This window comes from Anser brachyrhynchus (genome assembly GCF_964034855.1).
Source record: "Anser brachyrhynchus genome assembly, chromosome: 10".
NCBI lineage: Eukaryota > Metazoa > Chordata > Aves > Anseriformes > Anatidae > Anser > Anser brachyrhynchus.
Window position 1 is genome coordinate 12,328,068 of NC_137705.1, and position 25,431 is coordinate 12,353,498.

General features: G+C 52.9%; 1 protein-coding gene across 1 annotated transcript; it reads left to right on the plus strand.

The window, feature by feature from the left end:
* Window positions 1-4,559: 4,559 nt before the first annotated feature.
* Window positions 4,560-23,473, plus strand: RAB7A (RAB7A, member RAS oncogene family). Its single transcript, XM_080606118.1, has 6 exons — window positions 4,560-4,715; window positions 19,117-19,177; window positions 20,058-20,184; window positions 20,960-21,178; window positions 21,819-21,947; window positions 22,136-23,473. Exons 2-6 carry the CDS (start codon window positions 19,125-19,127, stop codon window positions 22,229-22,231), a joined length of 624 nt encoding a protein of 207 aa, XP_080462244.1. The 5' UTR covers window positions 4,560-4,715; window positions 19,117-19,124; the 3' UTR covers window positions 22,232-23,473.
* Window positions 23,474-25,431: the final 1,958 nt, after the last annotated feature.

The following is a 25,431-nucleotide window of genomic DNA, read 5'->3' on the forward strand; positions in this document are numbered from 1 at the left end:
ACGTCTCTATTTAGAGGGACCCAGATCTAACAAGGTAACTGACTCACTGGCCTCAGGGAAGTTACTTCACCCCCTGGATCATCTTCTTCACTTGAGTACTGAGACCAATCATATGAAATTACCCGGCGTGCTGCCAACGCAGCTGTAAAAATTAATTAGCTGCTATTACAGCACCGGCTCTAAAAGTGGGAAGCTGCTGGTGTTGTCAGAGAACCTCTGTAGCCAGGTTGGCCAGCTGGGAGTCCCACAGGGGCCTCAAGTGATGGTCACTATTTGTGGGACAGTCTCTTGGCATAAATAGGGTATTGGCTCCTTTCTGCCTCTAGACCGAAATCCGGACGACAAAAACACCCCTTTGTTCTGTGAAACTTGAGCTTCTTGTGGGCTTTGGCTTCCACCAGTCCAGGCTCAAGGTAACTATGGTGGTGCCAAAGGGGTAAGCGCAAGGCTGCGTGGTGGCCATTTCACGTGGTGGCCATTTCACACGTGGCCCAGCAGCACGTGGTTGCTTCTCCCTGCCTGCCTTGCCGTGGCCAGTGTAGGCGCTTGTTCAAGAGCATGTCCCCTGCACTCAACGTGCTGTCCGTGACCAGAACACCTCTGCAGGAGGCTGTGACTCAAAGGGAGAACAAGGAAGAGGTTTGGACCCTCAGCTCAGGGAGTGAGCTGGCATTGAAAGTAAGGTCCCAGCATTGCCTCCCGCTGGTTTTGTGACTTGTGATGGAACAAGGGGAAGCCATGAAACGAGTCCAAAGCTGTTTCTTTTAGGTATTTGTCTCCTGTGTTTGGTATGAGAAGACATAACAGAATCTGCCTTTGTGGCACCATAGGCAGGCCCCCACCCGCTGCGTGGGTCTTGGGCTTCAACAGTTACATTTAGACTCTTTATCAGTGCTCTGTGTTTTAAGATGTTCAACCTCCAGCAGCTGCATTTCATCAGCGAGCACAGATGCTTGTAATCCCTCGTGCTATAATCAGTGTCCTGTGCACCTCAGCAGAAGCGTGGATCAGAGATCTGGCACGAGATAACGTGATTGTAGTTGCTTCCTGTGGTTGGTGTCTGGTGATCAAGTCTTGTCCAGAGCTGGTGCTTTACTTTCGTGTGTTGCTGCTGTAAGACTTAGAAATCAGCTGAGTGCAAAGGAGAAAGCGTTAGCAGATTACCAGTGGTATTTGTACTGCAGGCAGGGATTAGAGATGAGGGCAGGCAAAAGACTGCAGCTGTACTCTTACCAGTGGAAATGCATGTGTGGTCATGTAATAGCAGAAGATTTGTAGTGAACAAAATGCCCAAAGAAGCAGGGAGAATCTGGTTTAGACTGGAGTAAAGCAAAGCGTGACAAAGCTCAGAGTACAAAACCAAGATAGAGTGTTTGCTGCATCTTAGTTCCCTTTTTGCTTTTTAATTTTAGTAAGTTGTATCATTATAATGATAATTTGAGGAAGATGGTCTGGAAAGCCAAAGATGGCAAGGGACAAGCACTGCAAAGCTCTTGAGAGGACGGCTTCACACAAGGATCATGGCACAGTCAGTTTTCACTGAGCAGTTACGGCCATCGCTAAGCCAATGTGCACGTTGGGTCCCTGGACCTTTCTGCACGCCCCCCTGAAATCAGCACGCAGCAGGTGTTTTTGTACCCCTGCTATTTCTGCTCACTCTGCCATTTTACAGACTGGGAAGAGTAAGGGAGGATCCCTTTTGGTCCAGTGATGTGTAAAGAGATGGTGTAAGACACACCATGTTTTATTGTCTCTAATTGGATCAGGCAGATTAGTAAATAGAGATTAGATGTCACAAAAGGAACAAACTCAAAGCTGGACACATTCCTACTTCCTGGTTTAGCGGGATGAGTGCATGAAATATGTTAAGGTTTACACAGTGGTAAATGTCTAAAGACTGGTCACTCTAATATGATGGATCTGCTCAGCTCTGTGAAGGTCCCTCAAAGGCAGAGAACTTATTTCTTCTGAGCAACATTAGTGATTGGGAACAATTGGCATTGGAATTCAAACTGATCCATTTTTACGAGGTTTCATTGGGTTCTGATATTATCAAGTGGTCACCATTTGCTTCAGAGGCTACTGCAACTAGCTGTGCTGCTCACTCAGGTTTCACACAAGCCACGTGTTTTTCTGGTGGGGAGGTGTACATAGGTTTGTCTGTATAGCCAGGCAAAACGCAAGAGCCACTGCTCAGTACTTCTATTTGCCACTTTCTTACCACTGTCTTTTCACTTTCAGCCACAGCAAATATAATTGTCATTTGTGCCAAAATACAAGCATCCAGGCTGGATAGCAAGGACCTCTCTGCTGACATCTGTTCTCCCAAGTGCCGGGATTCATATGCTCAGGGCAGCAGGATTTTGCCTTGTCAGTCTGAGAAAATGCAGGATTCCCACAAAGGATCAGAAACTCATCATGAACAGCTATTGCATGACACAGCTGTTGGTCATGCCAAGAAAGCTAGCAAGTGACACAGGAACTCGGTGCGAGGTTATCCTCTGTGTAACAGAAGTATGTATTAGATGGTGCCAGGATTGCTCTGCGCTAGAGAAGGAAGGAGGAAATCTCACCCACAATTTGTGATTGTTTTTTTGTATTGTGCAAAAAGAAAGGAAAAATGAAACTTTTAGGAATGAGAGCAGATGAACACTTTGTAACTCAACATTAATGTCTGCTGGTAACAGCTCAGCACGTGGGTCTTTGTTACAGGAAATAAGGATGGGAAAGTGAGTGGTGGAGCTCTGTCCCACCGGCTGCTGGTGTGCCCATGAGCCCAGGGCCTGCAGTCCTGGGGCTGAGCTGAGTGAGAATCATAAAATCATTTAAGTCGAAAAAGATCTTCAAGATCATCATTCCAACCATCAACCTGACCTACTGAGTGCCGCCACTAAACCATGTCCCTAAGTGCCATATCCACACATCTGTTGACTATCTCCAGGGATGGGGACTCTGCCACTTTCCTGGGCAGCTGGTTCCAATGCTTAACCAGCCTCTCCATGAAGAAATTCTTCTTAATATCTAACCCAAACTTCCCTGGTGCAACTTGAGACTGTTTTCTCAAGTCTTAACACTTGTCACTTGAGAAAAAAGAGACCGACATCCTCCTCGCTGCAACCTCCTTTCAGATAGTTGTAGAGAACAACGAGATCTCCCGTCAGCCTTTTTTCCAGATTAAACAACCCCAATTCCCTCAGTCACTTCTCATAATTCTAGCTCCTTCACCAGCTTGCTCTTCTCTACACATACTCAAGCAACTCCGTATCCTCCTTGTAGTGAGGAGCCTAAAACCAAACACAGTATTTGAGGTGATCTCACCAGTGCTGTCAGAGAAGTTACCATCACAGAATCACTGTCCTTCTCATCCAGAGAAATTATGCACCTTTGGGAGTTTTTTTCTCCATCATTTTACTAAGCAATGCTTTTCCTCTTTGGTCTAGTCCTTGCTTTAACCAGTATTGTGTTCTGCTGCTGCTCTGTGTCTAATGGAGCACCTTAAAATCAGTCATAAACTGGATATCATAAGCTCCTGACTTGTAGGATGGATTGGTAATGGTGACACAGTCCTGCAGATGGGAAAATGAGGGTACAAAACTGGTAACGAACTTGGCAGCATTATGTGAGAGCCCACCTTCTCTTAGTCCGCATTTCCACAGCTATAACAAGCGTCTGTGTCCTGCCTCCCACTTCCCCTGCACGAAGCCAGGTCAGTGCATTCAGCTGGCAGGAACGTTTCCTACACTGCTTTAACTTTTGGCAGGTGTAGTGCCCGAGTGAGGCGGGCAGGGTCGGACAGGAGCCAGCAGCAGCACGAGGACAGGAGAGGCCGGGCTGCCCTTGGAGCTGCGCGGCTGCTGCAGGCTCACAGCCTCTGAGCGGTGGGACACCATAACTACCGCACCCACGTGCTCTGCGACGGACAGACCTCAGAAAGGACTCATTAATACTATTCAGGCTCATTAACGATATTATGAGGCGGCGTGCCATCATTTTATTGATCTCAAAGTGTTTTGCAAGTGTCACTGGGTCGGAGCTCACAGCCTGCCCAAGGCGTGCTCCCATTTTCAGGTGACAGGGAGGTCGTGGTGCTGCTCAGGCGGGCCCACATTTGGCTCACTTTTTCATTAATGCTTGGTTTTATACACCCCTTTTTTGTAAATGCTTGGTTTTATACGTCCCTTTTTCATAAATGCTTGGTTTTACATGCCCCTTTTTTGTAAATGCTTGGGTTTACACATCCCATGGCCAACCAAAGCCATGATAATGGGGTGACAGGGTGGGCACAATGCAGCACCCGGTTCCTGACGGTAAAACAGAGAGGCTGCGACCCCGTAAAACTGTGCATGGCCCCGTGTGCCCGCAGCTCCCGGTGCCGGTCCCCTCCCGGTGCCAGCCCCGAGCCGCCCCCGCCCCCGCCCCGGGCGCCCCCCTCCCGCCCTCGCCACCACAAGATGGCGGCGGCCCGCGGTCACGTGACGCGCAGCCACCACCCTCCTCCTCTCCCTTCTTCCTTCCCCCCCCCCCCGCCGCCTCACCGGGCGGCGTGCTGACGTCAGGGGCGGCGGGCGTGCCCCGTGACCGGAAGTTACCGGAGGGGGAGGCGGAAGTGAAAGCGGGGAGGCGGAGGGGCCCATTAAAGCCGAGCGAGGCGAGCGGCGGGCGGCAGCGAGGCTGAGGGCGGGCGCCGCGGCGGCTCGGGCACCACACGCACCGCGGTGAGGGGCGCCCGGGGGCACCGGGGAGGGCGGGGGGGGAGCCTCGCGGGCCTCTCCCGGTGGCTGTGGGGGGGGGGGCACCGGGGTTGTTTCGGGGGGGGGGGCGCGGCCTTTGTGCTGCCTCCGCCTGGGCCCGGCCTGTGGGGGGGAAGGGAGGATGGGGGGCAGGCGGGTGGTGTCGCTGGGAGCCGGGCCCGGCGCTTCCCCGGGAACAAAGGAACCGGGGGAGCCCCGGGGGCGGGCTCCCGGGGGCGGCGGTGCCGGGGCCTGGCGCGTTTGGGGAGGCTTCGGGGGGAGCCTCTGCTCCGGGGGGGGGTGGGAGGAACCTTGTGGGGAGGGGGGGTGCGTTGTTAGGGGGATGTCGGAGGCGTCCCGGGTGTGGGGAGAGGCCCGGGGGTGCTGGGGGCCGGCGGGTGCTGGGCTCCGGGAGGGGGGTGCTGGGGGCCGGGGGGTGCGGATCTGCCGAGGTGGGGGGGGGCACTGGGGGCCGCTTGTAGGGTGAGCGGGCAGCCCTGGGAGCGGTTAGTGGGGCAAAGCCGGCGGCTGGAAGGCTGGCAGTTATTGCGAAAGGGGCTCTCGGCGTGTGTGAAGCCTGAGTCAGGTCTGAGAGGGGATGGCAGGAGCACTTCTGGCTGCCGGTGGGTAACAAGGTGAATTCAGTGATAGGTATGTTATTAATCTCCAGGCACATGGAGGGTAATAAATATGGAAGTGCCTGATCGTAGCGTTTAAGGTAACTGTGCTTTCTTTCCTGTAAATAGTGGAATTCTTCTAGTAGTAAAACTGCTAAAAAATACTCCCTTAATCCGCAGTAAGAGAGGCAACCTCAGCATCTACATGAGTATGCGTTGCCCAGCGACTCCAAAGTCTTTGAGACAGAGCTGGAATTCTCAGTGCTGTTTCCCAGAAAACTAAAAACACCCGCTGATAAGCAGAGCTGTTGGGATGTGTATCAGCTCTGTATATGTAAACTGAAAACACATGACAGAACAAAGTCCTCCCCACTGTAAGCAATCTATCCGTTGTTTGATAACTGCTAATTTGAAGCTTTAAAGCTCCCAGCACCTGCCACCTCTGGCCTGGGCCTGGGACTCAGCTTTCTGGCGTGGGCCTTGGGCCGGGGTGAAGTTCCCTGTTTGGGGCAGTAGTACCTAGCCAGCTGGGAACAGCGCCTGGCTGGCCGTGGTTTAAAGGCTCTCTTGTGGCTGTTCTGCGTTGAGCTGTGGTGCTACCAGGAGCATATGAGAGAGGCTGCAGCCTTGCCGTGCTTCCAGCAGGGCTGGGCTGCCCGAGTGAACGTACTCTGTTCTTAGCAGCTGTATTTGAGGTTGCAGTGGGTGGAGTCATTTGAATATTTCTTGTTTAATAATCAGGGCTTCATCGCCGTACTTATTCAGGAAGAACAAGTATACTTGTCTCTCCCCCCTCCTTGTGACTTCCAACAGCTGACTGAACACATGACCTGCTCTCCGTGAGCTGTGAGCAGACCCACCATGCCTGGCCTGAGTCAAAGTAGCCCTGAACTGCTGCTCTAAGGGCTGCCCTTCCTTCTGTGTGCTGTTGGGTTAACACTCCTGGCGTAGAAGAGCTGTAAGATGGGGCTAATTTTCCCCGTTAATAGGGGAAACTTTTAACATCCAGTAGCAGTTTCTTGCTCTTAACTGATACAGCCTGAAACAGTGGTTGTATTTCATGCTGCTGCTATGTTAGACTTCCCTCTTGCCTGTGGTGTCATGCAGTGGTCCGTGTCCTGAAATACCCTACAGATAGGGTGAGACTTGTACCTTAGAATGCAAAGGGGCCAAGTTAAATGCCTAAATAACTGTTGCAGTGCCTACACTGCAGGCATCCTTGCCCTTCTGCCAAATCTGGTGGGTCAGAGGCTACTCCGAGCAGCCCAGATAGTCAAGGAAACATCCACACTGTAACCTGGAAGTGAAAACCATACCAGCTCTGCTGTAAGCTCTCTCCTGAGTTCACCTACAGAAGATAATGTTTTCCTTGCTTTGCTACCCAAAATGAGTGCCCGGGGACAGGAGGGTTATCAGGTCGAATTTCTGAGGCATCTTCTTAGAGCTCCTGCTCTGAGACTCCTGACTCGGAAGGTCACGCGAGTTACCTGGCAGAACAAATCTCAGGCAGAGCTTGTCCTTGAGGAAACATGACAATTAGTATCAAACCATCTGTGCAAAACTATTTATAGCTTTGTCTCTAACATGTATGGGATTTTGTCTGACTTCTCTGTGAAAATGAGACTAGTTTATGCAGAACTTAACATTTGGCTGTAAACAAAACTGCCTGTGCTTGATTAGGATGCGCTTCTAAATGCTTCATCCTGAGATCGGTGCCTGGCAAGCCCAGGCTTAGGAACGAAGGCTGTAGGACAGGGCACCGGGATGTTTGCATCCTCTAAACAGGCTGCTGGGTGTCTGGGATCACACACTTGCTGCTGTCCAGCCTGTTACAATAACCGGTGTTTTCAGTAGCTGAACTGATCACTTGACAGGCACAGGACTCTCACCTTGCGTACTGATGTTCCCTAATGTCTTGTGGGCTTCTCGGCTGTGACCTGAACTGCTCTGCAGCCCTTGCTGCTAGGGCCTGCTGGTGCTGAGATCCCCTGCAGAGCTGCAGGGGGCTTGGGGCTTCTTGCCTCGGTGTAAAGGGGTCCGGGCGAGAAGGAATTTCTGTGCTGAATCTGGCTGGGCGCTAGCGTGCCTGTGCCTTGTGCGCTGCGTGTCTGACAGCAATCCAGCATCCCTGATACTGAAATATTTCCTCACGCGGCATTGTTCTGATAATTGCGGTTTAATTGCTTGAGTTGGAGTTCAGTTGGCTTCCCCCTGCAGCCTTCTGAAGCGGTCTCCTGGAGCTGCTGTGTAACAGCCTGCCTTCAGACGGCTGAGTTGTGACACGGGGCTGAGGGTAACAGGCTCGTGTTCCTCGGTAGCGACCCAAACGTGGGCAGTGCATCGCAAACACGGGCTGCGCACTGCGAACTGGATCGGGCCCGGGGAACAGGCTGGGTGACAGCAGCCAGCGTTCCGGCTGTGCTTTACTGAAGGGCTTACTTCCTTTCGAATACGATTCAACTAAAACTTCCAGTCGGGCTCCCAAGGTCAGCGACTCCACTTGCGCTGCTCAGAAATAGCAGGTGGTGCAGGGATACCCCCGTATCACATGGCTGCTTGCTGGCTCGCGGCGTGCTTGTTGCTCTGGCCCTCGGCGTGCCGCTGCGTCCTGCGCTGCGCTGATGTCATTGCTGCTGCCAGCGCCGCTCTGCGAGACCGCTCCTCCTCCTGGGTGCCAGCAGCCAGCGCTCCGTGCGTGAGGGAAGCTGTGTCAACACCGCTGCTGCTAACTCATGGTTGGTGACGGGGAAAGGAGCCGGTCAGGGCCGCAGGAGTGTGTTGGCTTGCAGCTGAGCTCGCAGAGCCCTGGCTTCCTGCACTAGGAAACCTGTTCTTGAGGCCGTGGCCGTTCTCGGAGGCGGTGTGACTTCGGGAGGGGCGTGCTGTTTGAGATGGATTGAAGTGTAAACTTGCGGCGGAGTCCTGTTTGTGCAGCTTAAAGGCACTCGATGCAGTGAGTGCTTTGCTCTCCTGCCCATCTGTAACTACTTAAAATGTCAGCTTCAGGTGGCTTATTATATCTAACTGCACCCGCTTGAGTTTCAAGCAGAAATTCCTGAAGAAATGGAGTAGATCTCTTCTGCATAAAAATCTTTTCTGCAGTGCCTGGGGCTTGACGGCTGGCTCTGCCCCGCAGTGAGTCTGCACAGAACCCTTGGTCTGTGCTGGGCAGCAGCATCTTGAGCGGTAACCTGCTTCGTGCTCGCCTCCTTCAAGTGGACTGAGTCACTTGGCTCTGCAGGTATCTCCTCCTCTTGGCTCCAGACACTGATAATGGTGTCTGAACTACGATCTGGCACGGCGATAACATTGTCTCAAGCATCAGCAGCGAGACAGCTGCAACGAAGCAAGGTATCTCCAGCTCTCATCTTCCCCCTTGCGAGGGGATGCAGTTTACCAGCGCTGCACTCCGAATCACACCCTGCAGGTCCCTTCAGTGAGGCTTTTCCAGTCCTCTGTGGAGGATAAAGAAGTGGTCTGGCAAACTGTTGTTGCAGGAGCTGTGCAAGAGGCGCTAGTGTGTGTGAAGCACGAGCCTGAAACTGAGGCTCCGCAGCAGAAATTCCTTGTTAGGCCCTGACTCAGCTGTCGCGGTGAGCTGCCTGCTGCCCTCGCCGACTGGGACTGAAATACTCGTCCTTCCTGCTCTGCCAACCCTGTTAGCACAGCAAGAGGTGCGGGGCATGTGCAGGATCGGGGCTGTGCACGCTGCTCCAGGCGCAGTTCTTAGATTGCGGTGTCTGGAGGAAGGCACCTCCAGGAGCAGGCTCGGTCCTGAGAACGCAGACCTGCAGCAGCTGCTCAGGAGTAAGGCTCTGTGTTTCTCCGCATCTGCCTGGCTGGGTTTGGGTCTCCTGTGAGCTTTTTCCCTCTCTCCTACTGGGCTCCTGGTGCTGAAGGAGGGTCAATATTTGTGTGGGGTCCAGCAGCCCTTCTGAGGCCCTTCTTTGGCACTCGAAGGCCTGAACCTGTGAAGCTTCCCCTCAGTCACTTGTTTCCTGCCCAGTTTCTAGGAACTGGGGAAAACTACCAGGAGGAGTAGATAAATGAAGCTTGTTTACCACCGGCAAGGTCTCAGAGCTGTGCCTTCGTTGCAAAGGTTATCTAACACCTCCTATTTGTGTTCCTAAAACTGAAAGCACGACAGGAATGCGTAAAATCTCAGCGAGCTGGAGACAAAACTACAAGTTAATCCGAGCGCTTGAAAAATATTGTTGGCTGGAGAAGACCTAACAACTTCACTGCTCCTCGTGGGCCTGGCCAGCCCGCAGTTTTGACTTGCTCAGGCTTCCCTTCTGATGGGAAGCTTCAAACCCAGCAGCGTGCATCTCCCTGGTGTGGGAACGGTGCTGGGCTGTCCCTGTGTGTGTAGGGGCTGCTGGAACCCGTTTGGCTCTCCTGGCTAGGTGGCCGCGTGCCAGCAGCCTGGCAGCCGTGGCCGTACGGACCAGGCTGTATGGGTGCCGTGGCTCGGTTGTATAAGATGTGCCTCGCTCGCTTTGGCAGGGCTCCGCCGAGGAGCCTGCTCTGGTAGAGGCACGGCAACGTGGACCTGTGCTGGTAGAGCTGAACTGCTCTGCGTAGGCAAGGCCCTTAGTCAAGACACATGGCTTGCTGCCTGGTGTCTCCCGGCAGCCAGCAAATGTGCTCAACTCTCCTCCCACATCCTGAGATTGTCTCCCCCAGGGCAGAATAGGGGAAGTTGAGCTTGCTCTGATAAAGGGGGAGGGGAGTTAAAGCAAGCATGCCTGCTCTTGTACCAGCCCGGGCCCTGCGGAGGAGCAGTGTTGACTGGGAACTACCTGAAATCCTGGAGGGCTCACGGGGGGCTGCCTCCCCCTGGAAGGAAGGGGCACAGCAAGATCCCTGGGTGGCAGCGTACCTCGAGCCTGCAGAAGGAGGGCAGCTGAAGATCTCCGGGTGCCTGCTTTCAGCCTGTTAGGGCTCTACGTGTCTCTCCCTGCTCCTGGGAGAAAGATGCCTGCAGCACGAGGCACCTTCACCTTCTGGAGGAGCTCCAGGTGAGGTGGGCTACAGCTTCATGCCTGGAGACATCAGTTCTCGGTGAAGCTGTTGGCTGCAGCTTTTTCCCAGGGCTGTCTTCACTCAGCCCGGGGACTGCTCCTCCTGCAGCCCCTGTTCTCTGCCCGGGTGTCCTGGACCTGGTGCTGTGCTGTTGGCTCCCAAGAGGCCTGCGTGCAGTCCTGCCCTGCGCACAGCCGTAGTCTCAAAGTACCTGCTGCTTGCTGTGGAGGTGATGGAGATCATCCTCAGGCTGCTGAGGAGCAGCATGATCCACCTGGGAAGGCTGCCTTCATCGCCGGGAATGCTGCGTGCTCCCTTCCTCGGGCTCAGGGCATCCCTCACCTGCAGGAGCCTGCGTGTGCTGCTGATGGCTCAGGCTGAGCAGCAGCCTCGGCAAAGTCTTCCTGTAGCTGTCAGACCTTTGCTGCCACTCCTAACCACACGGGAGGTCTGACTGAACGTGGGGAGACATCTGCCTTGGTTCTGTAAGCAAATTGTGCTTGTTTAGCTCCCACTTTCTAACCATGTAATCAGATCAACGTGGTACCTTCGTGAGAGGAGATGCCTAAACCATCAGAGCTCAGTTTCTGTGCTTCACTCCTGGGTTGTGGAGGTGGGGGCTTGTCCTGCCTTGTCTGGCCTTTTCTAGGGCAGTGACAGCTCTGGAGCAACAAACTTCTTCGGTTCCATATCTCGCACCCAGACGCTGCGCAGGCACGGAACAGCTCCCATCTGGGAAGTGCCGGGAGGTGTAGCAGGGCCGTGAATCAGTGAGGCTTGGACCGGAGAACTTGGCTTTGAGAGCTCGGGCTTTGAGCGTGACTAATCATGTGCATCGGTGCCTCCCAGGAATGCTGCGCTCTGCCCTAGCGGAGCTGTGCCTGAGCTGGGACCCCGGCAGGGAGGGCTGACCCCTTCTCGTGCAAGCCCCGTGCTTCCTCTGCAGGCATCACTACTACCAGTGCAAGCAGCTTGGCGTCTGCCCTCCCTGTGTCATCCTGACCCTCCGGCCGAGCCGGCAGCTGATGTGTGCTCTTCTGAGGAGCTCTTGGAGCCCGTGCGCATGGCTGGGGGGAGGCCTGCAGCCTCTAGAGCTGGGCGGTGAGGGTATGTCTGCGTGTAAGTGAGCTTAAACCTTATAGCCAGTGAAAGGAGCAAAAAGCTGCTCTTGCGTTCTAGCTAGGTTTCCTATGGTTTTCCCCAAGCTGTGTCACCACCATTCTGTCTTCAGCACGGAGCTGTCGTAGCCTGTTATTTAGGATCAGGCTGCAGAGTGTGCACAGGCATCGTACCCACCGAGCAGCTAGCTCACAGGCCAGGCCAGTTGCCTTCTTGCCCCAGTGTGGTGCTCCCCCTGACACAGCCAGTGAAGGGAGCTGGGGCTGGCTGGTTCTTCAGCTTGGTCCTAGAGCAGCTGTGCTGGAGGCTGCAGCTCCACCCTCAAAATGAGGGGAATTTACTGCATCTGTAGTCTAAAAAGCTAGTTCCTGTGGGTTCCCGAAACGTGTTTTAATATTGTTTTGATCCCAGCCATGTCAGTGTGCTAGGCAGCATGTGGAGCTGTGGGCTTCCTTCACAAAGGTGAAGCTTCTGATTCTCAGGGGTAGGAAACACTGCAATGTGCCCACACCTGACAGCTTGCCATGTGATGTTTTAAACAAGGTATCAACAAATAAATTGGAGCTGAGGCTCCCAGCTCCTTAAAGAGGTAACTCCTGTCTCCCAGGACTGGCTGGGAGAGGCACCAAGTGGACAGGAGCCTGCTCCTGATGAAAGTGCAGCAGGCAGCCTAGCTGCTTCTCCTGAGCAGGGAACGAGGAGCTGTGCTTGTGCTCTTGGCCAGGCACCAGCAGGAGGGAATATGTTGGTTAGAACAGCAACACAAACGTGTGGGGAGGAAGCAGGTGGGAAGCAGCTCTGAGATGCTACTGATACAGCAGCAAGTGGAGCGTACCCTTCTGGGAAGCTGTCACAGCAATATCTCGCCAGCTGCTTTTGCTGTGGGCTTCGCTTTGGCTGCTTTGTGGTGGGTTGGTGGGGCCTGCAAGCACTGCCGGCTGCACAGGCTGTGGTAGCCCACTGGTCTTGTTCCACAGGAGCTTGTCTTCTAAAGGGCAGCCTGTTTAAAGAAGTTCTTGTGAGCCGTCTGCCTGAACGGCGAGGTGTTCCTGACTGCTGCTCGGGCACAAAGCCAGCACGTGTCCCCACTAAATGTGGGGCTTTCCTTGATGGGTTCTCTCAGCCAGCTGCGGAAGCCGAGCTCTTGGTAGACCCGTCATGGGGGCAGAGCAGGGTAATGGCCTGCCTGTGCAGCCTCAGCTTGCTGGTAAAACCTCCTGTGCTTCTGCATCGGTCCTCAGTGTGAGGCTGCCGGTGCTGCTTCTACTTACAGAGCTCCCCTTCGTGAGGAAAACACCAGCTTGGCAGCTGCCACGGGACTGAGGGGCTTGTTTCTAGCTCCTTCCTTGAAGACAGCTTGGCATCTCTTAAGCCATGGCCATATACAAGTGCCAGCCCCTGCTTGTGGCTCTCCTGTTGCTCTGGTGAGATGCTGGAGGCTGCCTGCCTGACGCCGGGGGAGGTCAGCGTGTGGAACGGCTCCTGCTGTCACCCGCAGCTCCGCGTTAGTGGACACTGCGCAATACCTGCGTGACCAAGTGGGTAGAACCAAGCTGCTGTTAAACCGTATTGACACAACTTGTTCAGCTCCTGCCTGAGGCCCCAGCGTGAGCGGAGACCCTCAAGACCGAGGGTGTCTGGGCCACTTGAGCTCTCTACAAGCCAACTGACCCTGGCCGCTGCTGGCAGCCCCGGGCTGCCTGCCTCACCTTGCCATGAGGCCTTGGGCTTTCGGTGGGGCTGAACAGGAACAAACTTAACGCCTGCTTATGGTAAGTCCCAGCAGGGCTCAGTGTGAGCATGGGGCAGCCCATCTGTGCCAGGCTGGTGTGCTTGGTCCTGTACGAGCAGGATAAACACCCAGGGAGCATCTCACGTGAGGGGATGGAGGTCTGAGCAGGCATGGCCTCCTGAGGTGCCGAACATCCCGGGGAACTTCCTGCTTCTGGGAAGAAACTGGTTCAAGCTGAGCTGGTCCTGAATCATTTTTCTAGCTTCAGCCTCCTTGAAGAAATGCAGAACCATTGGGAGGGGGAATAAAAATAACTCCTTAGTGTAGTACAGAGACTTAATGCTTCGCAGCCTCCCCCATGCGAGAAGAGAGTGAGCAGAGGTAGTGCTGCTGTGTCGGAAATGTGTGGAGCTGTTTTTCAGGACGCTTATCCTGCACCCCAGGACTAAGCTTTTTTTAAGAAGGCTTTTTTGGTACTCAGGGATGGCTCTTCCTCTGCACGGTCTGGTCAGTGTGGTGAGCCCGTGGTGGTGTCCATACCTTCATGGGGTACCGCCTTGTCCAGATTGACTTTTTTATGGTGTGGCCTTTTGCGGAAGGCCCTGTGGTGCCCTGGAGAAGGGAAAGAGTGGAACTCTGTATTTCTCAGTGCTATGAGTTTAGGCCTGCTCAATGTTCACCTACTGCTTTGCCCCTTGTCTGTGTAGTGTTAAGTGCCCCTGGCAGAGGGCACAAGGAGAGCAGTGCGGTCCAACAGCCTTGCTTTGGCTCTGCTGGTTTCTAGTGGAAGGAGCAGCGAACTTCTGATCAAATGTCCCCGTTCTTCTAGCTTCTGCTTGGGGTTGCTTTGCTTTAGCTAAGGTTGTGATTCGAACTGTTTAACAGCAAAGCTGCAATGGTACGGCCTGCTCCAGCAGCTTAGCAGCAGCTTTAAAGCCAGCGTGCAGGGAGCTGTTGTCTTCCTTCCATGGAGGTGAGTGTCCTCCCCTGCCCAAGGCTGGCTACTTCTGTGCCCCCACTGCTCCTGAGCACCTTCAGCAGAAGCAGGCCTGGGATAGGAACATCCTGTCAGGTATAACCTGAGATCTGGTGGGCCACCAGTGCAAGTTCCTGCAGTTCTTTGCCTGTACCAAGCTAATTGATACTGAGGTGCCTGCACTGTCACTTGACACATGTGAATGCCTCTAAGGAGTCCTTAACCATCCGTCTCTGCTTTGAGTTAAACCAGCTGCCTTGATAGAGCAGAAGAAAGGACAACTGTTGTGGCCTTTGAAGCAATGAGGGAAGTCTAATTAGGTTTGGCACGGACTTCCTTTGCTCTTGCATCTGAACAGTTGGTGCTGCAGAGCTTCATCGGACAGTTCTGGATTCTCCCCCCAGCTCAGCTAAGCCAGTAACATGCAGGTCGGATGTGAGGGATTCTCCTGTGCTGCTCCAGCAGGCCAGGTAATAATGTTACTGGGAGTGTGTGCTATACCAGGCTTCGTCTCCTGAGGGTCACCACGCTGCCAATGGCTTGCTTTTTTAGAGGGGCAGGCATTGAACACTGAGCAGGAGGACTTGTCTGCTGTGCTAGAGGCAGCTGTGTCATTCCTTTGGCACCAGTAAGGCCAGGAGGAAGAACGATGCTGACTGGTCTCTGCCAGGAGGCTTCTGACAGCTCCTGCGCAGGGCTGGATGGGTGTGCTGGAGGCTGCTGGGGGCAGTCATGCAGGTGACTTCCCTCCAGGAGACTGCACGGTGTAAAACAAAACTGGTGTCTCGGATCAAATCTTAGCAAGCAGGTTTTTCTTCAAGATTTCTCTGAAGAGGAAGTGTTTGTTCAGAAATGCTCCTGGGACTGGATGGGAGCCCCGTGTGAGCTCGCACACTGCCATCTTAAGGGCTTACGTGACTCTTGCAGGATGCTGCTCTAGAATAATCATACCATAAAGCAAGGCAAGCTGCACATATAGTGCAAAATAGTCTGGGACTTGGACACCACTGACTTGGCTGAGATCAAAACTGGTGATGCTTATGCTGAGCTTGCTGTGTGCAGGAGCAGGGGGAGCCCTGCACAGCCCACATCTCAGGCTGACTCAGTAACTCAGTGTTTCTGGCAGGTGTGTCTGGAGAAACTCCTCATGTGAGCTCACAGCTTCAGGTATTCAAACCTGCCTCGTCTGTTTTCCGAAGCTGTTATGCTGAGTCTCCCTTCGTCTTGCACTAGCAGTGCTCATCAGAAATGAGATCTACGTAGCTTAGAGCAGGAATGTGGGCTCTGTTTCTGGGACACAAGGCAGTAATGAGCCTGACTACTCAATGCTGTGCCATGTGAAAAGCAGCCTGTGTTCCCACGTGAGCAATCCCAAATTGCCTCTGACTCCAGGCAAGCAAATCCTTGAATGCTGAGCCTGGCCCGGGGTCGGTTGTGTGCCCTGCTGTACTGACACAGCGATGGCACCGTAACCGCGATCAGCTGAGGTAGCTCTGGGCTTTCCTGAGCTGCAGTGTGTGGAGGCGTCCTCTGGCTGGAGGATGTTGTGTTTGCGGCTGGCTTAGTATGGGCTGAAGACCCCAAATCCTTTGCGTGGTGTTACAGGAGGCTGTGGTAAGGCTTTTCTTACTAGTGGGGTGGGCTGAAGGTCCCGTGTCTTCTGATTCCAGCTCCCCAGCCTCTTTTAGAAGCACTGTGCCTGGAAACAACACTGGAGGATGTATGGTGTCCTGTCCTTGGAGTAGTTTGACCTTTTGGCTTGCTTCATCAGAAACCCCAGGTAAAATAATGGGGTTTCTTCAATCCATCTGGATCTCAGATCTTGCTGGGATGAGTCAAAGCTCTGTTTAGCACAAATAGCTGCTCTAAGGCTGGGGCTGGTGTTGGAGACCTGCTCAGCCATGCAGGCTGTGATAAGGATCAGGGAAACAGCAAAAGCAGTGCCGTAGAGAGCAACTTGACACTACTTAAAGTAGAAGGGTTTTCTTCTGTAGGAAGGCTCCAGGAGATGCGGTTTCCTCTTGTAGCGGCAAGAAGCAACTCGGTGGTGGGTCTGCTTCTACCTGTGATGAGAAGATTAATAAAAGGGTTTGGTCCTTTAGCTGACTAGGCTTGAAAAGCGTTGGGCAGGCTTAGTAGGATGGGGTGGGGAGATTGGGCACTGCGGGTCTGCAGCAGAGCCGAGCTCCTCGTGCTGTCTCATGGCCCAAAGCAGGCACCGAGCTGAGCAGCCCGGCGGTGCTGTGGCTCACATCCGTTGCATCACCTGGGGTGGAAGCTGCGAGCCTCACCTGAGGTGTTTGTCAGGCAGTAATGGCCCTTCACACTGATGGGGTGGCCGGCAAACTATGACAAGCAGGCGGTGTCAGGTCTGATTCAGCTTCCTTCCTCAGCTGAGCTGCTTCCCAGGCAATGAGACTCGACGGAGCAGCTTCCCCTCGCCTCGTAGTGGAACTTCGTGCCACGTTGGATCTGGGCACTGAGGCTCCCCTGTGACCGAGTGTTGCAATTCGGGGCCCTGCAAATCCCTCCCCGAGCACGGGAACGAATGCCAGCTTGTCTAAAGCTGCTTTGAATGCCAGCAGGCAGGGAGCTGCAGCAGCTGATGGCAAGCAATGCTGAAAACACTCGGAGGAAAAATAGAAGCAGTACGTGCTGGGTTCTGGCGCAGTCACCTCGGGGTGAGTTGTTTACCCTCTGTCTCGAGGGAAACAGGTGACTCTCACCCTGGGCTTGGACCTGTGCAGATGTTTTCCATGACGGCTCACTGTGCGTAGTATCTTGAAGTGGTTTCAGAGCTCTGCTTGCTTTTCTTACTCCATCTGGGCCAACTGTGCTGCAGGAGTCTCTGGCTTGGCTAGCACAAGTGTTGCTTGTGCTACAGGCTCTGAAAACACAGGAGGTGCTGTCTGCTTGGAGGAGTTTACATGGGCTGCTCTCCCCACTGCTATCAGTGGGATGAGCTGGAGGGGGGCTCTGGGCAAGAGCAGGAGCTGGACTAGACGCTGGGCATGTCTGGCAACCTTCAGCTGGTTATTTCGTGGCTGAGGTAGCTGGGCCCTTGAGCAATGCAGTCCTGCACAGCGTAGACAGCCTTGGAGAGGTGTTAATGCTTGGAGTAGTTGGCCCATGCAGGCGCTCTGGCATCTGTTAACCACCACCTAGAGACAGTCTGGATGGCCTGCCATTGCTGTCACTCGACAGCCTTTGGCTGTTACCTCCCGAACAGTTTCACACCCAGGCATGTCAGTGGTGCTTGAGGTGGGCGCAGTCCAACAGGGCGGAGCTGTAAGTGCCCCGCTGCCCCTAACAGCAGCAGGAGGCCTCCTGCAGCCTTCCCTGATGGGGAGGTCTGAGGTAAGGTGTGCGCCTCTACCACTCAAAGCTTGATGGTTGAGGCTTTGTGCAGCCAGATCCTTTTCTAATAGGAAGCTTCTGCAGCTTGGAGCATGTTGTTTCCCCCATCAGTGGGATGGAGCAGGCTGCAGTTCCCTCGCAGCCTAGGCTCTTGCCTGTCCCAGGAAGTGCATAGGACCAAGCTGCTCAGAAGACGCTTCTATCCGTGCTGTTGTCAAAGCAGAGGCCTCCTTAGCTGTGAAAGTCAGGAATAGCTCCGAAGAGTAGGAGTTGTGTAGTAGAATGAATGTGAGTTGGTGTGGCAGGATGAGTTTTAGGGTAGCCAAGTCCCTATTTAAGGGATTGGAACACGAAGCCTGTGTCAAAGGTCTTTGAATTCAAAGTAGCACAGCTATAATCATCTTCTGGCTCCTCTCTCTGTAGAGAGCCTGCAGAGCTCCCTAGGGGAAGCCAAGGAGAACCAGACTGGAATCTGGGATCTGATCAAGCCTGAGCAACTAAGAGAGAATGCCTTGTCCTATCCCTTCCTGTAGGTGGGGAGAAGGGCCTCATGGTAGAAGGGCATGCTGGACTGCAGTCACGCTCAGCTCCTGATAGCGAGGCTTCATTCTTGTTCTTGCTATACTAAAGCATCCAGAAGTGTTTTGGGGCCTGCTGTAGCTTCACAGATCCGAGGGAGGCCTGGGGACAAGTAACAGTGACTCTCTGGAGCTCAACTCCCCATCCTGCTAATTGGATGGACCATTAGTGGCAAGTTCAGAGCCGCTTGCCCATGAAGTGGACTGGAGTAATGGCAGGATGCGGCTCATGGTGTAACAGAGCAGCAGGCTGAATGTTAGAGGTTTGTTGCTGGTTTTACTCATCCTTCTGCTGGAGGTGGGCTGGCAGCAGTTAGCTTCGTATGCTCTGTGAAAAGCCCCGTGGTCTGGTAGCTGTGTGCCTCGTGCTTCAGCCTTTTGGCTGGCCTGTAGGTCGTGCTGTGACCGCCTCACCTGCAGCGTGTTCTGGGGACTCTGCCCTCACTGAGCACAGCTGCTGCTTTTCCAAGCTGAACCCAAAAGTTGGAGGAACCCTATTTTTTTCCTACTAGGAGACTACTGAGCAGCGTAAATAAAGCTTGAATGCGGTACACATCTCTGACATCTCTGCTGACGTCTCTCATAATAGCACGTGTAAGAATTAGCTTGTTTTGTGAGCTTACTGCCCTGCCTTCAGCAGGCCTAAGGCAGGTGGCCTCAGCCAGTGTACCCAGAGAACAGCCTGGGAATGGGGTCTGAAATGAACTTGGTACTGTGAAGGACAGGTATGTGGCTCATTTACTGGTTGTTGTTAAGTTGCTATTGCTGGCCTGACGTGGCCTTGCCAATGAAGTGGGCAAACACCTGGTTACTGCTCAAGTGAAGCCTTGAATCAAAAAGTCCAGCTTCACGAGTGCAGGGCTCTGCCAGCTGCTGGTTCCTTGCTGGGAGTCTGGCTGCCCAGCCTCCGAGCTTACTGCTTGCTGCCTTGAGGGATGATGTGCCAATGGAGTCTGATGGGATTGTTCCTCTTCCTTTCTAGTTTAAAAGATGACTTCTAGGAAGAAAGTGTTACTGAAAGTCATCATCCTTGGAGACTCCGGGTAAGTGGGGAGCCTTTAAGCCACCAATCTGCATCCTGCTGGAGCAGCGCTCTGAGCAGTGGGAGTCTGGATGTATGGTAGGAAGGTACAAGGAGAATCAGCATGGTGTTAAAATAAGCATTTAATTTTATTAGGAGGGAAAAAACAAAACTAATAAGCAATTTTGGGTGACTTCTTAAAATTTTACCTCTGTCAGAGATGAAGCTTATACTGAGCCACCTGCCTAGCTTCTGTCTGATCCAGGTAGAGCCAGCCCCTTGGAGTAAGGCTTTCCTGTTCCCTTGAGCAAGGAGGCTGTTCCTCTGGTACAGGTGATGGGTTTGCTGTGCAGGCTGTAACCAACCTGCTCCCCTGACATCAGGCTTATTTATACCTCTGTGCCCAGCAAGCTGTTGATCAGGGAGTGCTGCTCAGCCACAGAGTGCACGTGAACCCTCTAAGCTGGTTCTCAGGAGGATCTCCAGCTCTTGGCCCCTGCAGATGTGTGTGTCAGCTGTTACCGTGCTGAAACTGCCCTGTTCCTTCAGCTCCTTCTTCTGCAGAGGCCAATGCTTATTTTTGGTGGGTTTCATCATTTGGTAGGGCACCTCATCTTCCAAGGTTGCCCTCATGATATGATGCATGCTGTTTACCAGTGATCAGATTGCTGATGGGGAAGCAGGGTTTCTCAAGACCTTAATTCTTCATATCCTTATGTGGCTCCAGCATCTGTTGCTGGGAAAGCCCCTCCTTGCGGAGGTGGGTGTGTTTCCCCTGACTCCCCCTTCTGGCCAGGAGTCTGTGATGGAAGGTAAAGGGCAGAGGGATGTTTTGTTCGGAGTGATTAATGCGAGCTCTGTTGTAGAAGCAGCCTACCTAGTCTTTTTGTCTTTCTGTACAGGGTGGGAAAGACATCGCTCATGAACCAGTATGTGAACAAGAAATTCAGTAACCAGTACAAGGCTACGATAGGTGCAGACTTCCTGACAAAAGAAGTCATGGTGGATGACAGGCTAGTGACAATGCAGGTAAGGAGCGACTCCTGCTGTGAGGGGTGTCTAGACCACGCTTGTGTGGAAGCATTTGCTCCGATGTAGCCCGGGGCAGCGCAGGGGGCAGTGTACTGGGTGTGAATCCTGCTTGCACTGAACTGCTCCCGGCCATAGCTGCTGCTGGGCTTCTCTACACATCTGTACAGGGGCTCAACAAGGGAAGTCAAAGATCAGCTACTCTGTGCTCAGCTAAGGGTTTGCCAATGCCCAGTTTAAAAACTAGCATTTGTTCCTCTCAGTGTACTTTCCCTTGGTAGAAAGGTGCGCTTCCCTGGTGTTCAGCAACTGGGAAGGGCTGGGAAAGGACTCTCTAGGCCATACTCATGCCACCCTGATTCCTGTGGGTATGGTGTTAACCTGCCAGCCTGTGTATGTCTAGTGTCTGACGCTTTCATCTCTCCATGGTGAGGCTGACAGCAGGGCAGCAAAAGCCCTGTTGTAGCCAGCAGAGGAGACTTTTGGGCTGTGCGGGTACCCCAGTGCTGCAGGCAGATCCCTGTCTGCCCCAGTCCCTAGGTCCTGTTTGTCCAAACAATGATCCACTGATCAGGCTGGGCATGCAATTCCGTTAGTTATCTCTACTCTTAGAAGGGTATAATTCCTACACAAGATCCCAAACCTTTAGGTGCTCCTTTTCTTTGGAGAGGTAGGGGCTCTAGATGCCTAGTAGGGAGTCCTGAAATGAATGCCCTCGTTGTGGTCTGAGTGTCTTGGAGCAGAGCTGGCTTACCTACCCTGTCTTTTGCTGCAGATATGGGATACAGCAGGACAAGAACGGTTTCAGTCTCTGGGAGTTGCCTTCTACAGGGGAGCAGACTGCTGTGTGCTGGTGTTCGATGTCACGGCCCCTAACACGTTCAAAACCCTAGACAGCTGGAGGGATGAATTCCTCATTCAGGCCAGTCCAAGGGATCCTGAGAACTTTCCTTTTGTTGTGCTGGGAAACAAGATTGACCTAGAAAACAGACAAGTGAGTACTGTGACTTGGTAGCTTCCTCTTAAGAAATTGCTGGAGTGGGAGACCTTGTAGGAACATGTGAGAGTTACCTGAGCGGAGGGTGCATGTGTGGCTCTGCTGCTGCATGGCACTGGGGAAGAGTTTCTCCAGGTTGTTCCTGTCTACCTGGAGGGGTTCGACCCCCTGTGCATAACATGCTCCTGCCCAGCAGTAGAGAGCCTGCAGCAGTTCCCTGGGCAGATACAAGGAGAAGATCTGATTCTCCTCTGGTATTGCTGAGTAACCACCGTGGGAGCAAGTCCCTGTGCTGTGGATGCCTGAGCAGTCTGTGCCCTGTGGTCTCATCTTTCTCCTTGCCATGGGGCTCGGCATACCTGGTGGCAGGCAGCTGTCTCCTGTGCTCCAGTGGGAGCTGGGCCTGCCTATGACAGGCTCAAGCCTGTGAAAAAGCTGCTCAGCCCTTGTTCTGCTTTTAGAACTGGGGCTGTTGGGTGTGTGGAACAGCTCTGCATCAAGGCTATAGCTCTAGTGAGACCAGAACCCTTGTCCTAGCTCAGGTTGGGTGCCTGGGGGGGATCCCTGGCCTTGACCTGGAAACAAAGCCCCCTCTCCGTCAGGCTGAAGGTGGTGATGCTGCTCTCTGTCCACCCAGGTCACCACAAAACGGGCGCAAGCCTGGTGCTACAGTAAAAACAACATCCCCTACTTTGAAACCAGTGCCAAGGAGGCCATTAATGTGGAACAAGCTTTCCAGACGATTGCACGAAATGCACTTAAACAGGTAGGAAGGGGGCTGGTGGGTGCCCTCTGCTGGTGCTGGCTCTGCCTCGAGTTCAGCCAGTGCAGGCAGTTGGGGAGGGTTGGGCTCTCCCAAAGCTTTCCCCAGCTGAGAATGGCCCCGTGCATGCCAGGGGCTGTCTGTAGAGCTGCGGCACTAACTCTTCCCTTTCTTCCCTTCTCTCCTGCTAGGAAACCGAAGTGGAGCTTTACAATGAATTCCCCGAACCCATCAAACTAGACAAGAATGACCGAGTGAAGGCTTCTGCGGAGAGCTGCAGCTGCTGAGGGAAGAGGGAGGGGTTGAGCACAGTCCTTCACAAACAAATATCACACTTAGGCCTTCAAACACACAGCCCCTCTTCTGTGTTTAAAAACAAAATTAAAAAAAAATTCCATCTCCAGCTGCCAAAATCCACCCATCTCCCACGAGCATCTGAGAGTCCAGCACTTCAGAGCTCACATCCCTGCACCATCCACATCACACTTCATGGTAACAGACCTTTCTCTTAGTTTAAAATGGAAACTCTTATGTATGTTTGGAACTGAATCTGATTCCAGGTGTCCAACGGAGAGAAACTGTTTACAGGTAATCTGTGTAACAAGTTACATACATTTTTAACTGTCTTGTGTTTTCCCCTGTGAAGGCTGCAACTGGAAAGGCTGATTACCTATAGTTCATTGCAAGCTCAGCACTCAGTCCAACTAGGTTGAGTTTTGTATGTATCTCTGTTAATGCTTGTTACTTTTAACTAATCAGATCTTTTTACAGTATCCATGTATTATGTAATGCTTCTTTAGGAAAAATCTTATAGTACATGTTAATATATGCAACCAATTAAAAATGTATAAATTAGTGTAAAATTCCTGAATTACATGTTCAAGTACTGAAACACAGATTGTGTAGAAAGTGAGGAGGACACTTGTGAACTGTGGTGTGCTAGCAACACAGAGTCCAGATAGAGGCAGTATTCTGTACAGTAGAGATGAACTACATAAGCCTTCTTGTTTTGAGGCCAAGAGGCTTCATCTTCTGGAAAATCTGTCTGGCTTCCTTGTATCTAAATTCTCAGATTTGCATAACAGCATTGATATGCACACTGGATTATTGGATTTGAAATTAAATACAGCTATGAAATGACCTCATTTGTTCACCTCCCCTACTGCTTAACTCCTAACATCCTGGAGCGAATGTGAGAAGGAGCCAGAGCTGAGTTGTTCCAGTGGCTCTGTACTGTGGAAGGAGCTCCTCTCCCACCTGGGTTGTGGTAGCTGTTTCTCAATGAATTACCTGGACTACGAACCTTCCCTTTCTTCTTACTGACTGCTAATCTGGATTTTTTGGTATGGAAAAACTTGGCAATCTAGTCCCTTTCCTCTCTTCCTTTCTTCCTGGTATTTGTTCTTGCGTTTGTAGCTTGCTTAAATGGAGCCCTTCTACCTGTTTTCCAGAGGTCTACATTCTAGTACGTAGGCTGAGCTCTTCTGTAAAGAGACAAACATGATGCCAATAAACTTAACAAGAACAAACCTCCTTGTTTACTCCTGTTTCTGACTCTCTTTTTTTTCCCTGCACTAACATACTTCCTTTCCACTGTTTGGTGACCCTTTTAGCAAGCTGATGCCTGCACATCAAATGCTGTTTGTGCTTCTTCCTTACTGTGATGTCTGTGCCTTCTAGGTAGCTTCTTAATCTAGGTAGCTTCTTAAGAGTGGGGTTGGCAGATGCTGTTTCCTTGGGTGACCCTAGAAATGGGGGTAGGGCAAACACCGCTCTGCTGTTCTTGGAGCTGCTTGCAGTGGCAGGAACTGTGCTGCATCTGGTCATTCTCGTATTGGCACAGTCCCACATCCCTGTCCTGGGCATGCAAAAAACCCTTGGCAGGGTACAAAGGAGGGCAGTGGTGCTAAAGCTTCTCATGCCACAAGGTGTGAAGAGCAGCTCACTGGTACCTGCTACAGCTGGAGGGCTTCCTGCAGGAGCAGCAGGCTGCCTACAGGGGCTCTGCTCTAGCAAAGCCTCCAGTGCTGGCTGCCCTGGTGTGCTTACAGCTCACCTGAAGGCAGCACCAGCAGAGGGGACAGAAGGCTGGAGGCTGGCTCTCAGGCTGAACCATCTGCCCTGCTGTCACTGCAGGATGGCTGGAACCTCACCTTTAAAAAACAGATTGTGGGGGGGAGATGCAGCCAGCAGTTGCAATGCCTGGGCTAGCAGCAACCCCAGAGGGAGCAAAGGACCCCTCCTTGGTACAGTTTAGTCAAGCTTAGGCCTTTAATTCCCGGTGCCTGGGCATGACCCTCTGCTTGCACTCAGCAATGCCTAGCTCGCTGCTGCTGTGCCTGCAGTGAAATGGAAAACAAAGCGTAGAGAAATTAGGCCAGTTATTTCAAGAGCCTTTTAACAGTTTTTGTGCTCTGTATCCTACTTTATGGCTTCATCCTTGTACGCTTTTCTCTTGCTTGACTGGGCTTTTGCTGTCCACACCCATTTCAAACAGCTATGCTGCAGTAGCACTGTGTCCTGGTGGGGCCACTTTCCTCTCTGCATCTTTTTTGAAAGACTCTAGCTTTGTGCTCATCTCCACTGAAAGCATCGCTCTGCCTTTATTTTCCGTACAGTTCTAGCAGGGAGAAAGGCTGAGGGAGGTGGGAGCAGTACCTACGCCATGATATTTTGGGGAAAGGATTGTTAATTCTGCACGTACAGCCTGCTGCTTGGGCCTTGGGGCTTCTGGAGCCAAGGGACAGGCTGGAGCATGAGAAGGGCTGCGCGTTGCAGCTCTGGAAGAGCCCTGTACAGACACTGTGTAATCTCTATCACATCAAACAAACAGGCAGCTGTGCAGAGTAAACAGAGCTCCACACAGGTAGGTCAGCTGCAGTACTCCTAGCCACAGGATGTTATGGATGCTAAAGGGGAGGGGAGGATTTGATACGCCACCTACAGACCAACAGTTTTGGAGGTGGGAAGGTGATATGTATGCACGCAAGCGTACAGAACACAGTACAGGAGGTGAGTGGCTTGAGAAGTGGTGCCCTGAGCTTGCCCTGCTGTTAGACATGGAGAAGCTGATGCTGGCAGACATGCTCCTGCAGGATGGAGCCCTCACCGTGGTCTGAAGGAGCTCAGGGACGCAGATGCTGCTTGGACTGATCGTCCCTGCAGGGTACAGCATGTTTCGGGCGAGCCACTTCTCTGCTCAAACCCTTCTAAAGCACCAGCACAGCCTCATGGCTTTCACTCCTTCACTGACCTTTTTGCCGGATGACAGGCACAGTGATGTGTGCAGCAGAGACTTGTGCTGAGCAAATGGCAGAGGAGAACCCACCCAGGAGGAGAAGGGGGCGTCGGGCTGATGCAGGGGGGCTGGCCCTGGGCTTGCTGTTCCCCAGGGTGGGAAGGGGAGACCCGAGGAACCCCCTGCTGGGAGCGGGAGGGCACCAGCACTTCCATGCAGGAGGCACGTGCAAGACAGCGTTTCTTTTAA